This window comes from Scyliorhinus torazame, chromosome 10, assembly GCF_047496885.1.
Source record: "Scyliorhinus torazame isolate Kashiwa2021f chromosome 10, sScyTor2.1, whole genome shotgun sequence".
Taxonomy (NCBI): domain Eukaryota; kingdom Metazoa; phylum Chordata; class Chondrichthyes; order Carcharhiniformes; family Scyliorhinidae; genus Scyliorhinus; species Scyliorhinus torazame.
In genome coordinates, this window is record NC_092716.1 from 110,111,117 (window position 1) to 110,132,335 (window position 21,219).

The 21,219-nt window shown below is 49.8% G+C and overlaps 1 protein-coding gene across 22 annotated transcripts in view; it reads left to right on the top strand.

Annotated features, from left to right (window-relative positions):
- LOC140430845 (protein MTSS 2-like) overlaps positions 1 to 21,219 on the top strand; it is a 279,557-nt gene that overhangs the window by 85,572 nt on the left and 172,766 nt on the right. For all 22 annotated transcript variants that reach the window (XM_072518582.1, XM_072518580.1, XM_072518579.1 and 19 more), the window contains exon 2: positions 20,258 to 20,319. In XM_072518582.1, coding sequence (XP_072374683.1) covers positions 20,258 to 20,319 — 62 coding nt within the window. The remainder of the gene's footprint in view (positions 1 to 20,257; positions 20,320 to 21,219) is intronic.

The following is a 21,219-nucleotide window of genomic DNA, read 5'->3' on the forward strand; positions in this document are numbered from 1 at the left end:
TCTGCAGTGAATCCTGTAGATTCTACATACAGTTCACCAATGATGGAAGGGGTGGTTATTGAGTTCAGTTGCTGGGATGTTGATCAAGTGTTCCATCTGTCCTGGATGGTATTGAGCCTTTTGAGAAAATTATTAACAGCCCTCATCATGGCAACCAACATTTTAATCCTTATATGTGGCCATTTGCTTTTTGAGTGGCCTCATCCCTTTAAATTTGCCTGTGGGTGAGGTTCCCTTTAAGGGCTACTTGTGCATTGTTGCTTGCCCCCTCTAGGGAGCTCCTAACCAAGCCCAATCATGACTGTATATCCACATTGTGACCAGGATTGGTTGCTGGCTACTGTGAGAGATTGCAGCCTCTCCTCTTCTAAAGAAGACACTCTCAATTTTCGGTGAAATCTTTGACTGACGCTCCTTGATTTTTGACTCGCCATGTCGCATGTGGCAGGTGAGCAATTGGCGGAGGGGTAGGGTATTTGGGAGGGGGGGGAGGAGAGGCTGGGCCTACTCATGCCCCACACCATCTCTCCAGGATGTGTAGGAACCACGTAGGGGACACTTTTTTTGGTGGGTGGGTAGGGGGCTGTTGTGCTCTGACTTCCCTGTCTTTTTCGATGGACCTGGGGAGAGGTCATTTGGTGTCACCAATGCTCTTGAACCCATCCCGGATCAACAGGCACTACAGAATGTTCATTGTACCCCGTGAGTAGTTCCCCTGGTATGCTGGACAAATTCTTTCTTCAGGAAAAGTAGATTAACTGGATTAAAATAAAATAATGCTGATGCTTGTCATCTAAAATAAAATCAGAAAGTGCTGGAACAACTCAGCAAGCCTGGCAGCATCTGTGGGGAGAGAAACCGAGTTGACGTTTTGGATCCATATGGCCCTCCTGCAGAGCTGTTCGTGGAAGGGTCATATAGATCCAAAATGTTAACGCTCTTTCTCGCCACAGATGGTGCCAGACCTGCTGAGTTTATCCAGCTTTTTCAGTTTCTATATCCGATTAACTGGATGTTCGTCTTGCTCCTGTTAATGGGATCTTGCTGTTCTCTCTCTCTCACAAAAGCGCCAACACTTCCAAAGTAATTCGCTGGCTGCAGAGCACTCTGGGATGTCCCCGGGTTGTGAAAGGCGCTATAGAAATGCCTGTCCTCCCTGTAACTCTCTTTTTTAATGTAAAGCCGTGCAGCTCCTGGGCATTTTCCGAGATGAACGGTTCCTTTCATTGAAGCTGGACAGTGGCTTTCAGTTGCCATGACAACCCAAGGATGTATGTGTTTGCCAAGCCTTCAGTCCATTGGGCCTATATAACTCTGCTGTATGTGAGTCTATCTGTTGGAGTGAAACGGGCTGTTTGTAGTGGCTGGTGAAAAGGCTCGTTGTAAAGTCCTAGCTGTGACCTGGCACAGCTCCTCAACTCTTGCGCCTTCCCAGAGTCTCACTGTATCATTCAACTCTTTACTTTGCTTCTTTCAATGTCAGTTATTTCATACGTGCTGTGGGAGATTTTTTTATTCTTTTCTCTCCCCTTCCCCCTTTTTATGAAAAGTTGTGTTTTTCCTTTGTTTGTTCTTGGGAAATGCGTGTCGCTGGCTAGGCCGGAATTTATTGCCCGTCCCTAATTGCCCTTGAGAAGGGGGTAGTGAGCTGCCTTCCTGAATCGCTGCAGTCTATGCATGTAGTGTAGGTACACCCACAGTGCTGTTAGGGCAGTAGTTCCAGGATTTTGCCCCAGCGACAGTCTCCAGGTGGTGGGGTCCCCAGGTATCTGCTGCTCTTGTGCTTCTAGATGGTAGCGGTCGTGGGTTTGGAAGGTGCTGTCCAAGGAACCTTGGTGAGTTGTTGCAGTGCATCTTGTAGATGGTACACACGGATGCTACCGTGCGCCGGTGGTGGAGGGAGTGAATGTTTGTAGAAAGGGGAGCAATCGAATGGGCTGCTTTGTCCTGGATGGTATCGAGCTCATGAGTGTTGTTGGAGCTGCACTCACCCAGGCTAGTGGAGAGTATTCCATTACACTCCTGACTTGTGTCTTGTAGATGGTTGACAGGCTTTGGGGGGGTCAGGAGGTCAGTTACTCGCCACAGGATTCCTAACCTTTGACCTGCTCCTGTAGCCATAATATTAATATGGCTAGTCCAGTTCATTTTCTGATCAATGGTAGCCCCCAGGATGATGTTGCTGACAGTTGCAAAGGTTCCCTCCTCTACCTCATTTGTGAGTCATTAATTAAACTTTTGGTGAATTTTAGTAAGCTAGTTAAGTACTAGGCCCAGGCTGTTATTAGGTGACATCTACCCACTGTCTGACAGGAGTCACTGTCCATTATTCCAGATTGGATAATTATTCCTCAGCCAGCCTGGGTGCATTAAAGCCAGTTGCAGTTCCCAAACAGGTTGCGATCCAGATCGTCCCACGCATAGCGCTGAGGGAATGCTGGACAATCGGACCTGCTGTCTTTAAACCGAGGCCTTGTCTGCTCCCTGAGGTGGATGTATTTTGAGGAAGAGCCGGAGAGTTCTCCCCCAGCATCCTGACCAATATTGATCTCTCAACTAGACAACAGATTACCTGGCCTTTGATTTAATTGGGCTTTGTGGGATCTTGCTATGCTTCCTGCCATACAGCAAGACTATGAATTGAAAGCTGGGGCCTTCTTGGACAGTTTGACCCAGTACCAACCGGTACATTCATCTGACCAAAAGATATTCCTTATACGAGACTGCAAAGCCGTTGATCTCTGAAAGCACAATCGCGTGACTTAACCATGGGCGTGATCCAACGGCCACGCTGCGCCGGAAAAGCAGCGTGCCGCGGCTCATCATGGCCAATGAAAGCCGGGCGACCCCATTCCCAGGATCTACCCGACTCGCAACACCTTGAGATCCAATGCGACCTCGCGAGAAGTTGTGATCACGTATTGGCAAATCTGCATATTGGAGCGGGACAGTTAACCTCACTCTAATGTGCAAATTCTTGAGGTGCCTGAAGTTTTGGGATTCATCCCTTTCACTTCAGACGCTTCGGTGAGCACCGTTCAGCACTGGTTCCCCCAAATGGGGACTAGACGGAACGGCACTTGGGGTCTCCCAGAGGACGGAGGCCCCCAGCTACATGCCCTTTGGACATTGGTGGTATGGGCGATGTTTGGCATTGATGCTGTGGTGGTTGGTTTGCAGTATTGGGGGTTGGTGTGGGAATTAATGGCTTGTATTGGTGTCAGTATTGGTGGTCTCCTATTTGTTTGGTACTGGGAGTTTGAGTCTTGAGTGTTGCTTTAGGGGTTAGGTGGCTGATGTTGACAGTTTGACTGACCTGTGCCCATTTGCCAATACCATACACTGAAGTCCGCAGCCAGAAGCAGTTGTGGCAAATAGGAAGCAGTTTTATCTTAGTTCGGTCTGCTGACTGTCTCTTTAAATTGGGCACCGTACATTAAAGTTTAAATCAAGAACACATGCAGCCTCAGTCCTCATTGTTAAGTATGTTGTAAAGTGTTATTGCTCTCTGCTCCTGAATAACATGTTTATGGGAAAGCCTAGCACCTAGTTTTACAAGTAGACATAGACCTTGTGACTGGTCCAGGCACATATCAATCACAGAGATACAACACAGGCTGACTCTTAGAAAGGACTTTGTTAGTCCCAGTCCTCCTCCTATTTCCCCATTTCTCTGTAAATGTTCCCTATTAATTAAATTACATTTTTTTGACTTATGGCGAAAGGTTATTGAGGTGTAGGTGAATACTGAATGGGCTTGATTGACAATTTTTACATTAACTGTATACTTTCAGTGAATGACTGCTAATTGCATCCAAGTCTGCTAACACTTTGGTCCGTAGATTCCTCAGATTGGTAGGGCCCAATTGTCCAGCCTCGTCGCGGCCGACTAGGGGCGTGGCAAGGCAGTTAAATCTCATGAGATTTGTGACGTTTGGGATGTCTTGCGAGATCGAACGAGATGTTGCGAGATGTTGCGATCTAGATTTGACCCTCACTGGGCGGGATCCATATTTGAGTGAGCAGTTAACCTCACTTAGATGTCTCTGCGCCGGATTGTCCCAAGACCCGGGAATAAATGGCAGCGCCTGGGAGACCTCACCATGGCGACGTTTAGCACTGGGTCCACACAAACGTGGACCAGACGTCAAGGCACCTGGGGGCATCTCCTAGGCCATCGGAGACATCGTGTGGTCAGGCTCTGGGTAAGGTGGTTCCCTGGCACTTTGGCACTGCCAGGCTGGCAGGGGTACTGCCAGGGTGCCAGGCTGGCAATGCCAAGGTGCCCGGGTGCAAGTTGGCACTACCAGGGATCAGGCCCTGGGGTTCCCTGCCCTTATGAGGTGAGATTAGGGGGTGGGGGGCTTCAGGACCTCCTAACAGGTAGGTTGGGGCCTGTGGGGGTGGGGGGTGGGGTAGGTCCGGAGGCCGTGGAGGGGGGTCCAGAGATCAAGGAGACATTTAAAAATAACACCCGATCTCTTCCTGTACTGATTAGGAAAATAAGGTCAGTACGACCTCGGTGGGGTGTTCCTCGCTGAGGCTGATGAGGAAATGAAGGTCTCTTAACTGGAAAAAAGAGAGAAAGAGAGTCCCGGTTAATAGCGGGGTGGTTCACAGCGCTAACGGGCCCAAAATGGAACTCTTTTTTTTTTTTCTCCAGTTAAATTGCACCCATAATCTGCGGCAGATTGTCACTCTCGATGGACCTACCCACGCTATAATTCCAAAGCCTCTGTCTCGCTCAACCTTCGTCAGTCAGGCTGGGTCGGACAGGAGCAGTGAAGAGTGCCCCTGGCTACATCGGCAGCGTGCGGGGGAGGGGGGTACTGGCAGAACGATCTGAACTTGGCGATTTAAATCGCTTTGTTGGATGGTTCCCAGCCCCCACAATTGTCCAGAGGAAGTTTGCAGATCTTGGCAATCGCCGGGTAAAGGGCGGTACGGTAGCACGGTGTTTAGCACTGTTGCTTCACAGCACCAGGGTCCCAGGTTCGATTCCCGCTTGGGTCACTGTCTGTGCGGAGTCTCCCTCTGAATTCTCCCTCGGAATTCTCCCTCTGTGTACCCAAACAGGTGCCGGAATGTGGCGACTAGGGGCTTTTCACCGTAATCTCATTGCAGTGTTAATGTAAGCCTACTTAATAATAACAATAATAAAAATTATTATTAAAAAAGCTCTTGCTGTCATGATATTTAGATCAGCATATCATGATGCAATCACACACACACTGATGGACATGCAGTAGGACCAAACTACTGCATATCCGGCAGCACGGTAGCACAAGTGGATAGCACTGTGGCTTCACAGCGCCAGGGTCCCAGGTTCGATTCCCTGCTGGGTCACTGTCTGTGCGGAGTCTGCACGTTCTCCCCGTGTCTGCGTGGGTTTCCTCCAGGTGCTCCGGTTTCCTCCCACAGTCCAAAGATGTGCGGGTTAGGTGGATTGGCCAGGATAAATTGCCCTTAGTGACCAAAAAAGGTTAGGAAGGGTTACCGGGTTACAGGGATAGGGTGGAGGTGAGGGCTTAAGTGGGTCGGTGCAGACTCGATGGGCCAAATGACCTCCTTCTGCACTGTATGTTCTTTGTATGTAACCAACACACACACAACATCGCAGCCAATCACCAGTGAGAGCACACGCACTACTGTTCCCGCTCATTCCAGCAGCAGCCAGCTCAGAGCACCGAGCTAAGAGCCTGCCACTCAGACATTCACCATGTGCTGAGTGCCTCACCCAGATAGCAATAGGACAGGGTCCACAGATTAGCTGGTAATGCACGTACCCAAGTTAGCAGTGTGCTGTTACAGTTGAGTAGTTAATAAAATTGAGTTACACCATCTCCAGCCGTGTTGGATCATTTGTACGTCAGAACACCCAACACGGCATGATACCAGAAGTGGACGCAAACCAGCGCCTGTGAGATCTACCTGCAACGTATCAGCAATCCGCCGTCCTGCACCATGGAGAACATCAACCCGCCGCCGCCGCTCCGAATCGCTGGCAATCTCGGGGTCAATTGGAAACTGTTCAACCAGCGCTTCCAGCTCTTCCTCGAGGCCACAGACAGGGAGAATGCATCGGACACCAGGAAGATTGCCCTTCTTCTCTCCACGGCGGGGCAACACGCCATCCACATCTTCAACTCCCTTACGTTTGCGGACGGCGAGGACAAAACCAAATACAAGACGGTGCTCCTGAAGTTCGACGAACACTTCAGCGTTGAAATAAACGAAAGCTTCGAGAGGTTCCTGTTCCAGGAGCGCCTGCAAGGTAAGGACGAACCTTTCCAGTCTTGTTTAACACACCTCCGCATCCTCGCGCAGTCCTGCGGCTATGGGACCTCCTCTGACTCCATGAAACGCAACCAGATAGTTTTTGAAGTCAGGTCGGACACCCTGCGCCAGCAGTTCCTTCGGGTCAAGCAACTCACCCTGGCGACTGCCGTCGAGACCTGCGTCCTCCATGAGAACGCCACCAGCCGGTACTCACACATCTAGGCGGCCGAAACGGTGCGGCACGGGCCCCACGAGGCGGATCGGGTCCAGACGATCGAGTACCTCCCGGGCAGCGGCCTGGAGGAGGCCGGCCATTTTGCGCGCTTTCCGAGGCCTCCCACGCTTGTACGCGCCAAAAGAGGGGACGCTGACGCAGAGGAACGCGATGCGCAGACGCACACTATACAAGACCGCACCACACATGCACGGTGGCGCAACGAACGCACTGACGTCACGACGTGCGGCAACTGTGGCTCCGCCCATTTAAAGCGGCAATGTCCTGCCAAAGCGCGACAATGCCTACGCTGTGGCAGGTTGGGCCACTATGCTGCCTGCTGTCAACTACCTCAGCCTGCCAACTTGTATCCGTTTAACCAGCCTCGCAGAAACGTTCGGGCAATTCAATCCACGTTCACCGAGTCCGATCTCGACATCACACAGACCAGTGACACTGAGGACAGGGAGCTCTTCTGCGTTGCTGTCATCAACAAGAACAAGCTGTCCCTGAGTCGAAAGCACCAGCCGCTGTCAGTGCACAGCATTGATCCGGACGACGAGTGGTGTGCCACCCTGACGGTCAACCAATCCCAGATCAGATTCCGCCTGGACACTGGTGCCTCCGCCACTCTCCTCGCATGGTCAGCATTCCAGACCCTGAAGGTTAAACCACCTAATCTGCCATCCAACTGTCAACTCGTTGACTATAATGGCAACGTCATCCCCGCCACGGGGTCGTGCCAGCTTGAAGTGACACACAACTCTCATAAAGTCACACTACCATTCAAAATCGTGGGCTCCTCAAAGGACTCTCTACTAGGCGCACAGGTGTGCAAAATCCTCCACCTTGTTCGGCGTGTACACTGTCTCCAGAAGGCACGTCTGATTTCCCAGATGCAGACTTTAGGGCGCAGCTCAACTCAATCCTCACGCACAACCAGGATGTTTTCAAGGGCATGGGCACACTGCCCTACACGTACAAAATCCGGCTGAAACAGGATGCCACCCCGGTAGTTCACGCACCTCGCAGGGTCCCAGCACCCCTCAAGGACCGCCTCAAGCAGCAGCTGCAGGACCTTCAGGACCAAGGAGTGCTTTCCCTGGTAACGGAGCCGACTCCATGGGTCAGCTCCATGGTGTGTGTCAAGAAGCCTTCCGGCGAGCTCCGGATTTGTATAGACCCGAAAGACTTAAATCGCAACATAATGAGGGAACACTACCCCATACCCAAACGTGAGGAGATCACGTGCAAGATGGCTCGGGCAAAATTATTCACCAAGCTTGATGCCTCAAAGGGCTTCTGGCAGATTCAATTGGATCAGTCCAGCAGGAAGCTGTGCACTTTCAACACTCCATTTGGCAGATACTGCGACAATAGGATGCCATTTGGCATTATATCGGCCTCTGAAGTGTTCCATCGCATCATGGAACAGATGATGGAGGGCATCGAAGGAGTGCGCGTCTATGTAGACAACATCATTATTTGGTCCACCACACCGCAGGAGCACATCAGTCGCCTCCAGCGCGTCTTTAAACGGATACGGGACCAGGGCCTGTGCCTTAACCGAGCCAAATGCTCTTTTGAACGAACCGAGCTGAAGTTCCTGGGGGACCACATCTCCCGGTTGGGGGTGCGGCCGGATGCCGACAAGGTGGCAGCCATCACGGCCATGCAGAAGCCCACAGACAAGAAGGCGGTGCTACGCTTTCTCGGAATGGTCATCTTCCTGGGGAAGTTCATCCCTAACCTTGCTTCCCACACTACAGCTCTCCGGCACCTTGTCAGGAAGAATCCCAGTGGCTTCCCACCCACCAGCGTGAATGGGAGGAGCTCAAGGTCAAGCTCACCACCGCCCCGGTACTGGCGTTTTTCGATTCTGCAAGGGAGACGAAAATCTCGACTGACGCCAGCCAGTCCGGCATTGGGGCGGTCCTCCTGCAACGGGATGATGCCTCATCATGGGCCTCAGTCGCCTATGCATCACAGGCCATGAGCCCCACAGAGCACCGCTATGCGCAGATTGAAAAGGAGTGCATGGGCCTGTTGACTGGCGTTGACAAGTTCAACGACTATGTGTATGGCCTTCCCCAGTTCACTGTGGAGACTGACCATCGCCCGCTGGTTGGCATCATTCAAAAGGACCTCAACGATATGACCCCTCGCCTCCAGCGCATTCTGCTCAAAATCCGGAGGTAGGACTTTCAACTTGTCTACACCCCGGGTAAGGACCTCATCATAGCAGACGCTCTGTCCAGGGCAGTCAACACGCCGTCCGACCCTGAGGGGTTCGTTTGCCAAGTCGACGCACATGTGGCCTTCACTTCTGCCAATCTACCGGCCACCGATGCACGCCTGGCCCACATTTGACGTGAGACTGCGGCCGACCCCCTTCTGCAACGTGTGATGCGCCACATGATGGACGGGTGGCTCAAGGGACAATGCCCACAGTTTTACAACGTTCGGGATGACTTGGCAGTCGTTGATGGTGTCCTCCTGAAGCTGGACCGCATCGTGATCCCACACAGCATGCACCGGCTTGTCTTAGAACAACTGCACAAAGGCCATCTTGGCGTTGAGATGTGCCGGCGGAGGGCCCGAGAGGCTGCGTACTGGCCGGGAATAAGTGAGGACATTTCTAACACTGTGCTCAATTGCCCCACCTGTCAGCAGTTTCAGCCGGCACAACCCCGTGAGACCCTTCAGCCCCATGAGAGTTGGTCACGTCCCCCTGGTCGAAGGTGGGCGTGGACCTGTTCCATGCGCTCGGCAGGGACTACATCATCATCATCGACTACTTTTCCAGCTATCCAGAGGTCATACGCCTGCACGACACCACGTCATCGGCTGTCATCCGGGCCTGCAAAGAGAGAGACCTTTGCTCGCCACGGCATTCCGCTCACCGTGATGTCAAACAATGGCCCCTGCTTTGCGAGTCAGGAATGGTCTTCCTTCGCCAGCTCATACAACTTCACACAGGTGACGTCCAGTCCTCTGCATCCTCAGTCGAATGGCAAAGCAGAAAAGGGCATCCACATCGTTAAAAGGCTCCTCTGCAAGGCTGCTGATGCAGGATCTGACTTCTGCCTCGCCTTCCTGGCCTATCACTTGGCCCCACTGTCCACGGGCCTATCGCTGGCCCAGCTGCTTATGGGCCGCACCCTCAGGAGCACTGTGCCATCCATTCACATCCCAGACCTCGACCATGCTCCGGTACTTCGGCGGATGCAGCAACAGCGTGAGCAACAAAAGGCGACACATGATGCTCGGGCGACTGATCTTCCTGCCCTGGCGCCTGGAGATAATGTCCGCATACACCTTCCGGAGGGCGGCTGGTCGGCAACCGCTGAGGTTCTCTGACAGATAGCTCCCCACTCGTTCCTGGTTCGTCTGCCTGATGGCTCTATTTGCCGCCGCAATCGGCGTGCCGTTCGTCTGGTTCCGTGCTCACTACGTGATCCTGCACCGGTGCGACGCCCTCCTGTTGTCCCTGCAATGGACTTTGTTGACCTTCCGGACACCCTGCATCCTCCTCACTCGACCGTGGCCCGGCCCGTTCCTCAGCCGGTGGATCCTGACCCACCCTTGAGGTGGTCAACCCGAATTCGTCGCCCACCTGAGAGACTTAATTTATGAACCTTTTCATATTGGACTCACTGACTTGTTCTGACATACTGTTTCAGACTTTTTGCCATACTGTTTAAGATTTTGTTATTGTTTGTTAATAACATTGGTTTTGTTCTTGGTGTAACATAGTTAGTTTCTGCACCTGGCACCTTCCTGCGTATATAGTATAGCCACATGTACATATTGTTGTAAATATTGCACACACATGATTAGATACACTCACCACACTTCTTTATTTATTAGCATGTAGGCACATATTCTTTGCGAAAAGGGGGGATGTCATGATATTTAGATCAGCATATCATGGTGCAATCACACACACACTGATGGACTTGCAGTAGGACCAACCAACACACACACAACATCGCAGCCAATCACCAGTGAGAGCACGCGCACTATAAAAACAGGGGACTCATCAGTTCCTGCGGATTCCAGCAGCAGCCAGCTCAGAGCACCGAGCTCAGAGCCTGCCACTCAGACATTCACCATGTGCTGAGTGCCTCACCCAGATAGCAATAGGACAGGGTCCACAGATTAGCTGGTAATGCACGTACCCAAGTTAGCAGTGTGCTGTTACAGTTGAGTAGTTAATAAAATTGAGTTACACCATCTCCAGCCGTGTTGGATCGTTTGTACATCAGAACACCCAACACGACACTTACTTGGGGACATCCTTGGGGACATCTGAGAGGGATACCCCCTAAAAGAGATGCTAAGGATCAAGAACACTATATAGTATTCCTTCTTGAACGTTTTTAAAAAAAAATATTTTATTGAAAATTTTTGGCCAACCATCACAGTACATTGTGTATCCTTTACACAGTACTATAACAATATAAATAACAATGGCCAGTTTTATAAACCAGAAATAAATAATATATAAACAAAAACAAAACTAAATGGCAACTGCCTTGTCCCAGATAAATATTCTCCAAAAATATGTTTTAACAGTCCAATATACAATTATCTATAACAACAACCTATACATATTATACTTATATATTAACATCCCTGAGAATCCCTCTGGTACTCCCCCCCCCACCCCCCCTGGGCTGCTGCTGCTGCCTTCTTCTTTTCCATTCCCTCTATCTTTCTGTGAGGTATTCGACGAACGGTTGCCACCGCCTGGTGAACCCTTGAGCCGATCCCCTTAGGACGAACTTAATCCGTTCCAGCTTTATAAACCCTGCCATGTCATTTATCCAGGTCTCCACACCCAGGGGCTTGGCTTCCTTCCACATCAACCGTATCCTGCGCCGGGCTACTAGGGACGCAAAGGCCAAAACATCAGCCTCTCTCGCCTCCTGCACTCCCGGCTCTTCTGCAACCCCAAATATAGCCAGCCCTCAGCTTGGTTCGACCTGGACCCCCACTACTTTCGAAAGCACCTTTGTCACCCCCACCCAAAACCCCTGTAGTGCCGGACATGACCAGAACATGTGGGTGTGATTCGCTGGGCTTTTCGAGCATCTCGCACACCTATCCTCTACTCCAAAAAATTTGCTAAGCCGTGTTCCAGTCATATGCGCCCTGTGTAACACCTTAAATTGAATCAGGCTTAGCCTGGCACATGCGGACGATGAGTTTACCCTACTTAGGGCATCAGCCCACAGCCCCTCCTCAATCTCCTCCCCCAGCTCTTCTTCCCATTTCCCTTTCAGCTCGTCTACCATAATCTCCCCCTCGTCTCTCATCTCCCTATATATGTCTGACACCTTACCGTCCCCCACCCATGTCTTTGAGATCACTCTGTCCTGCACCTCCTGCGTCGGGAGCTGCGGGAATTCCCTCACCTGTTGCCTCGTAAAAGTCCTCAGTTGTATCTACCGGAATGCGTTCCCTTGGGGCAACCCATATTTTTCGGTCAGCGCTCCCAGACTTGCAAACGTCCCATCTACAAACAGATCTCTCAATTGTGTTACTCCTGCTCTTTGCCATGTTCCAAATCCCCCATCCATTCTCCCCGGAGCAAACCTATGATTATTTCTTATCGGGGACCACACCGAGGCTCCCGTCTTTCCCCTATGCCGTCTCCATTGCCCCCAAATTTTCAGAGTAGCCACCACCACCGGGCTTGTGGTGTATTTCTTCGGTGAGAACGGCAACGGCGCCGTCACCATGGCTTGTAGGCAAGTCCCCCTACAGGACGCCTTCTCCAATCTCTTCCACGCCGCTCCCTCCTCTTCTCCCATCCACTTACATACCATTGAGATGTTGGCGGCCCAGTAGTACTCACTCAGGCTCGGTAGCGCCAGCCCCCCCCTATCCCTACTACGCTGCAAAAATCCCTTCCTCACTCTCGGGGTCTTCCCGGCCCACACAAAACTCATGATACTCTTCTCAATCCTTTTGAAAAAAGCCTTCGTGATCACCACCGGGAGGCACTGAAACACAAAGAGGAATCTCGGGAGGACCACCATTTTAACCGCTTGTACCCTCCCTGCCAGTGACAGGGATACCATGTCCCATCTCTTGAAGTCCTCCTCCATCTGTTCCACCAGCCACGTTAAGTTTAACCGATGCAATGTACCCCAATTCTTGGCTATCTGGATCCCCCCAAGTAGCGAAAGTCCCTTGTTACCTTCCTCAGCTGTAAGTCCTCTATTTCTCTGCTCTGCTCCCCTGGATGCACCACAAACAGCTCACTTTTCCCCATGTTCAGCTTATATCCTGAAAATTCTCCAAACTCCCCAAGTATCTGCATTATCTCTGGCATCCCCTCCGCCGGGTCCGCCACATACATCAATAAATCGTCCGCGTAAAGAGATACCCGGTGTTCCTCTCCTCCCCTGAGTACTCCCCTCCACTTCCTGGAACCCCTCACTGCTATTGCCAGGGGCTCAATCGCCAGTGCAAACAATAATGGGGACCGAGGACATCCCTGCCTCGTCCCTCTATGGAGCCGAAAATACGCAGACCCCCGTCCATTCGTGACCACGCTCGCCATCAGGGCCCTATACAGCAGCTGTACCCATCTAATATACTCATCTCCAAAGCCAAATCTCCTCAACACCTCCCACAGATAATCCCACTCCACTCTATCAAATGCTTTCTCGGCATCCATCGCCACCACTATCTCCGCTTCCCCCTCTGGTGGGGGCATCATCATTACCCCTAGCAGCCTCCGTATATTCGTATTCAGCTGTCTCCCCTTCACAAACCCAGTTTGGTCCTCATGGACTACCCCCGGGACACAATCCTCTATCCTCATTGCCATTACCTTGGCCAGAATCTTAGCGTCTACATTTAGGAGGGAAATAGGTCTATAGGACCCACATTGCAGCGGGTCTTTTTCCTTCTTTAGGAGAAGCGATATCGTTGCCTCCGACATAGTCGGGGGCAGCTGTCCCCTTTCCTTCGCCTCATTAAAGGTTCTCATCAGTATCGGGGCAAGCAAGTCCACACATTTCCTATAAAATTCGACTGGAAATCCATCCGGTCCCGGAGCCTTCCCCGCCTGCATACTCCTAATTCCTTTCACTACTTCCTCTATCTCGATCTGTGCTCCCAGTCCCACCCTCTCCTGCTCCTCCACCTTAGGAAATTCCAGCCGGTCCAGGAAGCACATCATTCTCTCCGGGGGCCGAGCTTCGTATAATTTTTTATAGAATGCCTTGAACACTCCATTCACTCTCTCCGCTCCCCGCTCTATCTCTCCTTCCTCATCCCTCACTCCCCCTATTTCTCTCGCTGCTCCCCTTTTCCTCAATTGATGGGCCAGCAACCTGCTCGCCTTCTCCCCATACTCATACTGTACACCCTGTGCCTTCCTCCACTGTGCCTCTGCAGTACCCGTTGTCAGCAAGTCAAATTCTACGTGTAACCTTTGCCTTTCCCTGTACAGTCCCTCCTCCGGTGCCTCCGCATATTGCCTGTCCACCCTCAGAAGTTCTTGCAGCAACTGCTCCCGTTCCCTACTCTCCTGCTTTCCTTTATGTGCCCTTATTGATATCAGCTCCCCTCTAACCACTGCCTTCAGCGCCTCCCAGACCACTCCCACCTGGACCTCCCCGTTATCATTGTGTTCCAAGTATTTTTCAATGCACCCCCTCACCCTTAGACACACCCCTTCATCTGCCATTAGTCCCATGTCCATTCTCCAGGGTGGACGCCCTTCTGTTTTCTCCCCTATCTCCAAGTCTACCCAATGTGGAGCGTGATCCGAAATGGCTATAGCCGTATACTCCGTCCCCCTCACCTTCGGGATCAACGCCCTTCCCAAAACAAAAAAGTCTATTCGCGAATAAACTTTGTGGACGTAGGAGAAAAACGAAAACGCCTTACTCCTAGGTCTGCTAAATCTCCACGGGTCTACTCCTCCCATCTGCTCCATAAAATCTTTAAGCACCTTGGCTGCTGCCGGCCTCCTTCCAGTCCTGGACCTCGACCTGTCCAGCCCTGGCTCCAGCACCGTATTAAAATCTCCCCCCATTACCAACTTTCCCACCTCTAGGTCCGGGATGCGTCCTAGCATGCGCCTCATAAAATTGGCATCATCCCAGTTTGGGGCATATACGTTTACCAAGACCACCGCCTCCCCTTGTAATTTGCCACTCACCATCACGTATCTGCCCCCGCTATCCGCCACTATGGTCTTTGCCTCAAACATAACCCGCTTCCCCACTAGTATAGCCACCCCCCTGTTTTTCGCATCTAGCCCCGAATGAAACACCTGCCCTACCCATTCTTTGCGTAGTCTAACCTGGTCTATAAGTTTCAAGTGCGTCTCTTGTAACATAACCACGTCTGCCTTAAGTTTCTTAAGGTGTGCGAGTACTCGTGCCCTCTTTATCGGCCCGTTCAGCCCTCTCACATTCCACGTGATCAACCGGGTTGGGGGGCTTTTTACCCCCACCCCTTGTCGATTAGCCATCCCCTTTTTCCAGCTCCTCACCCGGTTCCCACGCAGCTGTGTCCCCCCCAGGCGGTGCCCTCCCGCCCACCCCACCCCATTCCGGCTCCCCCCTCTCCCCAGCAGCAGCAACCCAGTAACTCCCCCCTCCCATCCCCCCCCGCTAGATCCCCCACTAGCGTAGTTACACCCCCATGTTGCTCCCAGAAGTCAGCAAACTCTGGCCGACCTCGGCTTCCCCCCGTGACCTCGGCTCGCACCGTGCAACGCCCCCTCCTTCCTGCTTCCCTATTCCCGCCATGATTATCATAGCGTGGGAACAAAGCCCGCGCTTCCCTTTTGGCCCCGCCCCCCCATGGCCATCGCCCCATCTCCTCCACCTCCCTTCCTCTCTCCACCACCACCTGTGGAAGAGAGAAAAGTTACCGCATCGCAGGATTAATAACATAAAACTCATCCTTCCCCCCCTTTTTCCCCCCCTCTTCGCCCCCTATACTCGCCCCACCACTTTGTTTCAAATGTTCTTTTTTAATAACCCGCTTATTCCAGTTTTTCTTCCACAATAAAAGTCCACGCCTCATCCGCCGTCTCAAAGTAGTGGTGCCTCCCTTGATATGTGACCCACAGTCTTGCCGGTTGCAGCATTCCAAATTTTATCTTCTTTTTGTGAAGCACCGCCTTGGCCCGATTAAAGCTTGCCCTCCTTCTCGCCACCTCCGCACTCCAGTCTTGATATACGCGGATCACCGCGTTCTCCCACCTACTGCTCCGAGTTTTCTTTGCCCATCTAAGGACCATCTCTTTGTCCTTAAAACGGAGGAATCTCACCACTGTGGCTCTAGGAATTTCTCCTGCTCTCGGTCCTCGCGCCATCACTCGGTATGCTCCCTCCACCTCCAGCGGACCCGCCGGGGCCTCCGCTCCCATTAACGAGTGCAGCATCCCCGACGTCTGCTCCTTCTGCACCTTCAGGAAGACCAAGAATCCTTAAATTATTCCTCCTTGCGTTATTCTCCAGCACCTCCAGTCTTTCCACACATCGTTTATGATGTGCCTCGTGCATCTCCGTCTTCACCACCAGGCCCTGTATATCGTCCTCGTTCTCGGCAGCCTTTGCCTTCACGACCCGAAGCTCCCGCTCCTGGGTCTTTTGCTCATCCTTTAGCCCTTCGATCGCCTGTAATATCGGGGCCAACAGCTCCTTCTTCATTTCCTTTTTAAGTTCTTCCACGCAACATTTCAAAAACTCTTGTTGTTCAGGGCCCCATGTTAAACTGCCACCTTCCGTCGCCATCTTGGTTCTTGCTTGCCTTCCTTGCCGCTGCTCCAAAGGATCCACTGCAATCTGGCCACTTCCCTCTCCTTTTTCCATCCGTTTCCAGGGGGGATTCCCTTCTGGTTTACAGCACAGTGCTTCTAACCGTTAAAATTGCCGTTGGGGCTCTTATTAAGAGCCCAAAAGTCCGTTCCACCGGGAGCTGCCGAAACGTGCGACTTAGCTGGTCATCGCCGCACCCGGAAGTCCATCTCCTTCTTGAACATTACATACCATGTAACGTTCATACCATGTTACATACCATGTAACGGGGGCAGCACGGCAGCATTGTGGATAGCACAATTGCTTCACAGCTCCAGGGTCCCAGGTTCGATTCCGGCTTGGGTCACTGTCTGTGCGGAGTCTGCACATCCTCCCCGTGTGTGCGTGGGTTTCCTCCGGGTGCTCCGGTTTCCTCCCATAGTCCAAAGATGTGCAGGTTAGGTGGATTGGCCATGCTAAATTGCCCTTAGTGTCCAAAATTGCCCTTAGTGTTGGGTGGGGTTACTGGGTTATGGGGATAGGGTGGAGGTGTTGACCTTGGGTAGGGTGCTCTTTCCAAGAGCCGGTGCAGACTCGATGGGCCGAATGGCCACCTTCTGCACTGTAAATTCTCTGGGAAAAAAAATGTACTCGATATCTGTAGTCTGTCTGAGGTGAGTTTGAACACGTTCAGACAAAGAGGTCGGAAAATTCATGGCACAAAATGAGCTTCAGCTCTGCTTGGACAATCCCACTTCGAGAACCTCTAAGGAGGTTGGTGTGGGAAATGGAAACGTTATTTGGAATCAGTAAGGAACATTTTTTAGAGCTCGTGTTATTTGTATTGAATAAACTCTTGTGTACACCCAGCTCTCTTGCTGAAAACAGTGCCTAAATGTAGAAAAGAACCGCTCCAGTGAAGAAGGCCCGAGGTTCAATTCACAATGGGTGATCAGTTTGCTGCTCTCAGTCTGGGAAACAGGAGAAGAGCTACAATTGGGCTGAATGGAATTCTAATCGGCCATGATGGCTACTTCAAATTACTGCTCAGTGACCCCATTGGAGAGAGTTTGTGTGTTCCTGAGGTGGGAATGGAGTCAAACTTGCTCATATTGTTGACTTCCTATCCAGTCTTCAATTATCCCATTAACTTCCAGTTTATGTTTGAGCATTAAATCTCCCCTTTGCTCTGAGGAGGTCAATCCCAGCATCTCCATGCTCTCCACAATACAGAAGTCCCTCAGCCCTGGTATCATTCTCGTGATTCCTCTCTGCATCCTCTTCAAAACCTTAACCTTGACATCCAATCTAAAGCGTGGCACCCAGAAGCGATTCATAAAGGTTTAGTATAAATTGCTGACGGTCTGTTTTTTTTAAGGAAGTCCTACATTTGTAGCCGTAGCAACCTGCTTAGTATAAAGAGTCTGTGGGGAACCAGCAGGAAAGGCCAAGATCAGATCAGCCATGATTGGTTTGAATGACGGAGCGGGCTTGAGGAGCCAAATGGTCTCGTCCTGCTCTTATTTTATCTTACCGAGCACTGGTGATAGATATTTTCAAGGCTTGAGAAAGATCTCAGTACCTTAAAAATAGTATTCAGGCCAGAGCATACTTCCATTGTCCTGGGCGTGTTACACAAGTAATGTACTTTTTGAAGCGTTGTCACTTGGAAAGGTGACAGTCAAGTTGTGCACAGCAAAATCCCACAAACGTTGTTGTGGCAATGACCAGATCATCTGTTTTTTGTGATGTTGATTGAGAGATAAATATTAGCAACCCCTCCACTCCTGCTCTTCTTTCAAATAGTGCCATAGGAGTTAATGTCCACCTGAGGGGAAGATGTTTCGTATCTCCTCCAAATCACTGCGCTCGGAGTGCCACCAAGCTAGGAAGTCATCGGAATTGGGACCCACTGCAGAGTGTGTTGATGGGAGTCCGTAAATGCCGACCCCAAAATGTATCCGGTAGCCTGCAGTAGGATTCTTGGGACTTGCTTAGACCTGAACCAAAATTGCGCACAATGGAATCATTTTCTGCGGTTGGAAAATTGACCGGCAGAAGTTCTTAGAAAGGCTATTTAAGTTTTGCCTGTCCAACAACTGAAGAGGACGTGAGAAAACAAGAGTTGATGAGACACTCTGAAGCAAAAGATGAACCAACGATGCAGGCCAGGCAGCATCTGTATAGAGAGGAACAGAGTTCTGATCTTCCATCAGAACAGGACCTGAAGAAATAGCTGGGTTTCTCTCTTCTAGCTTCAAATGTCCAGCATCTCCATTGTCCGATTTTTGTTTCCGAGACAATCAGCGGTGACAACACAACTTTCACATGTGATGTCTGATTTAGAGAGACTGCTACAAGACCAAAACAGGACAGAATTGTTTCATATTTGTCAGAGGGAACATTCCTCCCTTTGATGTAGGAATACGAAACAGACACTCTAATTCTCAAGCAGACCATGGCATTGATATTGATGTGTAACTCGCTTTCTCTTTACCTGTCTGCCGCATTCAGTCTATCTTTTTGACTCACTCCCTAGGTCTTTCTCGTGTGGTTTTTCATTTTGCTCTTCCTTGTTATTTCTGAACAGAAGTATCATGCTATTCTTTTAAAGCATGTATTTAGGGAGAAATATTTAGCTGAAAAGACCGTTCAGTTCATGTTCTGCTGTGATGGGTTCAGGTATTCCGGATTCAAAAAGGCAATCTTACTAACCTATTATTAGGTTAAGCCACCAAAAGAGGGAAATCTGTTTCACTGTTAAGACTCCGAATAGCTCTCATGAGGGGAGGTTACTTTTCTGTGTCTCAAACAGTTAAACAGGATTTCAGTTACTTTCTCGAGGAAGAAGTTCAGATACGTCACTCATAACTAAAACCTCCTACCTCTGCGGGTCATGGATCATTATCATTTAAGACCTCCTAAATGAATGTCTAGGATCTAAAACTTATTGAGAGTAAGACTGCGCAGTTTAATGTCTAATAATAGTATTTTTATTATAAAATACTCTCAATTGATACATACAGAATTGCAGAGCTAAAAATATAAATTGGTTAACAGTCCTTTATTATCTGTGCAGGATATAAAACAGATAACAGTCCTTTGTTATCTGCTAACAAACTAACTTCTCTAAGAGAAGGATATATCTAAACATGGAAAATCCTAAAGTATCTCATATCAATTTCTAATACATTTCTAAGACATTTAATGGAAACATACTTGCAAAAACTACAATGGTCTTTGTTTGATGAAGCAGACTGAAGAACAGAACTTTGACACACTCTGGCAGGAGCGAGAGTGAGATACCAGTTCTGCGAAAATGTCCCTCTTTTTATACATAATTTCTCCTATTTAGTGAAGGGCTTTTCTGTTATCTTTTGATGCTGGCTAATTTCCTACAGCCAAATGGTCAGGTTTATTGTTTTATCAACTATATGTGATTTAATGATCTTCGTGTCTGCTTGAATGTCAGGTGTCTAAGATATATGGTTGGACAGGGAGTTGTTTGAGACATATTTCTACTTCCGTCTATTTTCAATGTGTCAAGGTTCTTAGATATGCAGATGTTCAGAAGACACTATTCTGAATGGTGTTATCTTAAGTGTCAAAAGTTATCGAACTAAGAAAGAAATTAGTTAATTTATTTTCCTTGCTATCTCAGGGTGTCCTTACCGCAGTCTAGCTTTTGGTTGTAATTACAGGAAGGTAATTTAAAAGAATTTACGGGCTGTTAATTCAAGGATCTTCCTTATTCCACATTTGTCTGGAAAGGCTTAATGGTCCTAGGGGTCAACTAAAGTTTCTTGCATCAAATGGTGACTTTTGAAAGACCTTTAGCTGAAGTGGTTTTATTCTACTTTGAATTAAAATACTTGATGTATTAATTTCTGCTGCTTATACTTGTCCTTATTCTAAACCAATTCTGCAGAGAGTGTGATCTCCATCACACTGCTCACAATGGGTAATTATGTCCTTTTGTTTCCTGTAGGGATCATATCCAATCTGGGAGGACTTCAATGCCAAGGCTGCCAAGCTTCACTCTCAGCTCAGGTAAGGGGAACCAGAGGCCTAATGGCACCTGGACACACACCATGCCTCTTAAAGGGACAGGGGAAGAAGTGAGCCACAAAGTCTGACTCGGGTCCTATTGCCGGCCATAATCTTTAAGCAGGCAATTCTCTGTAACTAATAAGGACAGGTGCCCAAAACACTGTTTTCTCATTACCCTGAAAGAAGTTTCTTTCACTTTCTGAAGGAATTGAATATATACACATAATTTAAGCTATATGTTACCACATCTGTCACCTTGTGGTTATGCCATCCCAGCCTAGTGTATACTGTGGCCTGAATAAGCTCAACTATTTAGACTCTCAGTTACAATATAATCTTTAATACTCTCATTTACTGCATTGGAGCCAACACATCACAAGACGGTCTAACCTCCTTGACCACTTGGTGGCTTCACTTTATTGAGGCTGATGTATGTAGTGGAGAACTGGGACACAAAATAAGTCATTTTGTTGCTTATTTAAAATTTGTCAATGGTTAAATATCCCTCAAAATGTATTAGAGTTCCTCAAAGATGCATCTAACTCCTGTAAACAGCTCAATTTATTCTCCATCTAACAGCAAGTGCTGCACTGAGCTTTTGTCCTGATTGGTTTTTCCATTGTTATCCTGAAGGTGTTGACTTGCTGGGGTCCCATCGCATTTTTTCATGTGTCAACCTGCAGTGTATCACTGAGTGTTGATGAACTGGTTGGTCACGGGAAGCACAGGTGCTTGCTCCAGAGAAGGAGGGGGTGGAACTCCCTCAATGTCATCCCTCAGAGGTGGAGCTTAGCCCCATCTGAACCAATTGCTTTGACGTCACTTGGGGCAGACTCCTTGCCTGAACTTGCCAGCTGACTAATTCCTAGTCCTCCTCCTCATTGCAGTTACGTCAGGGAG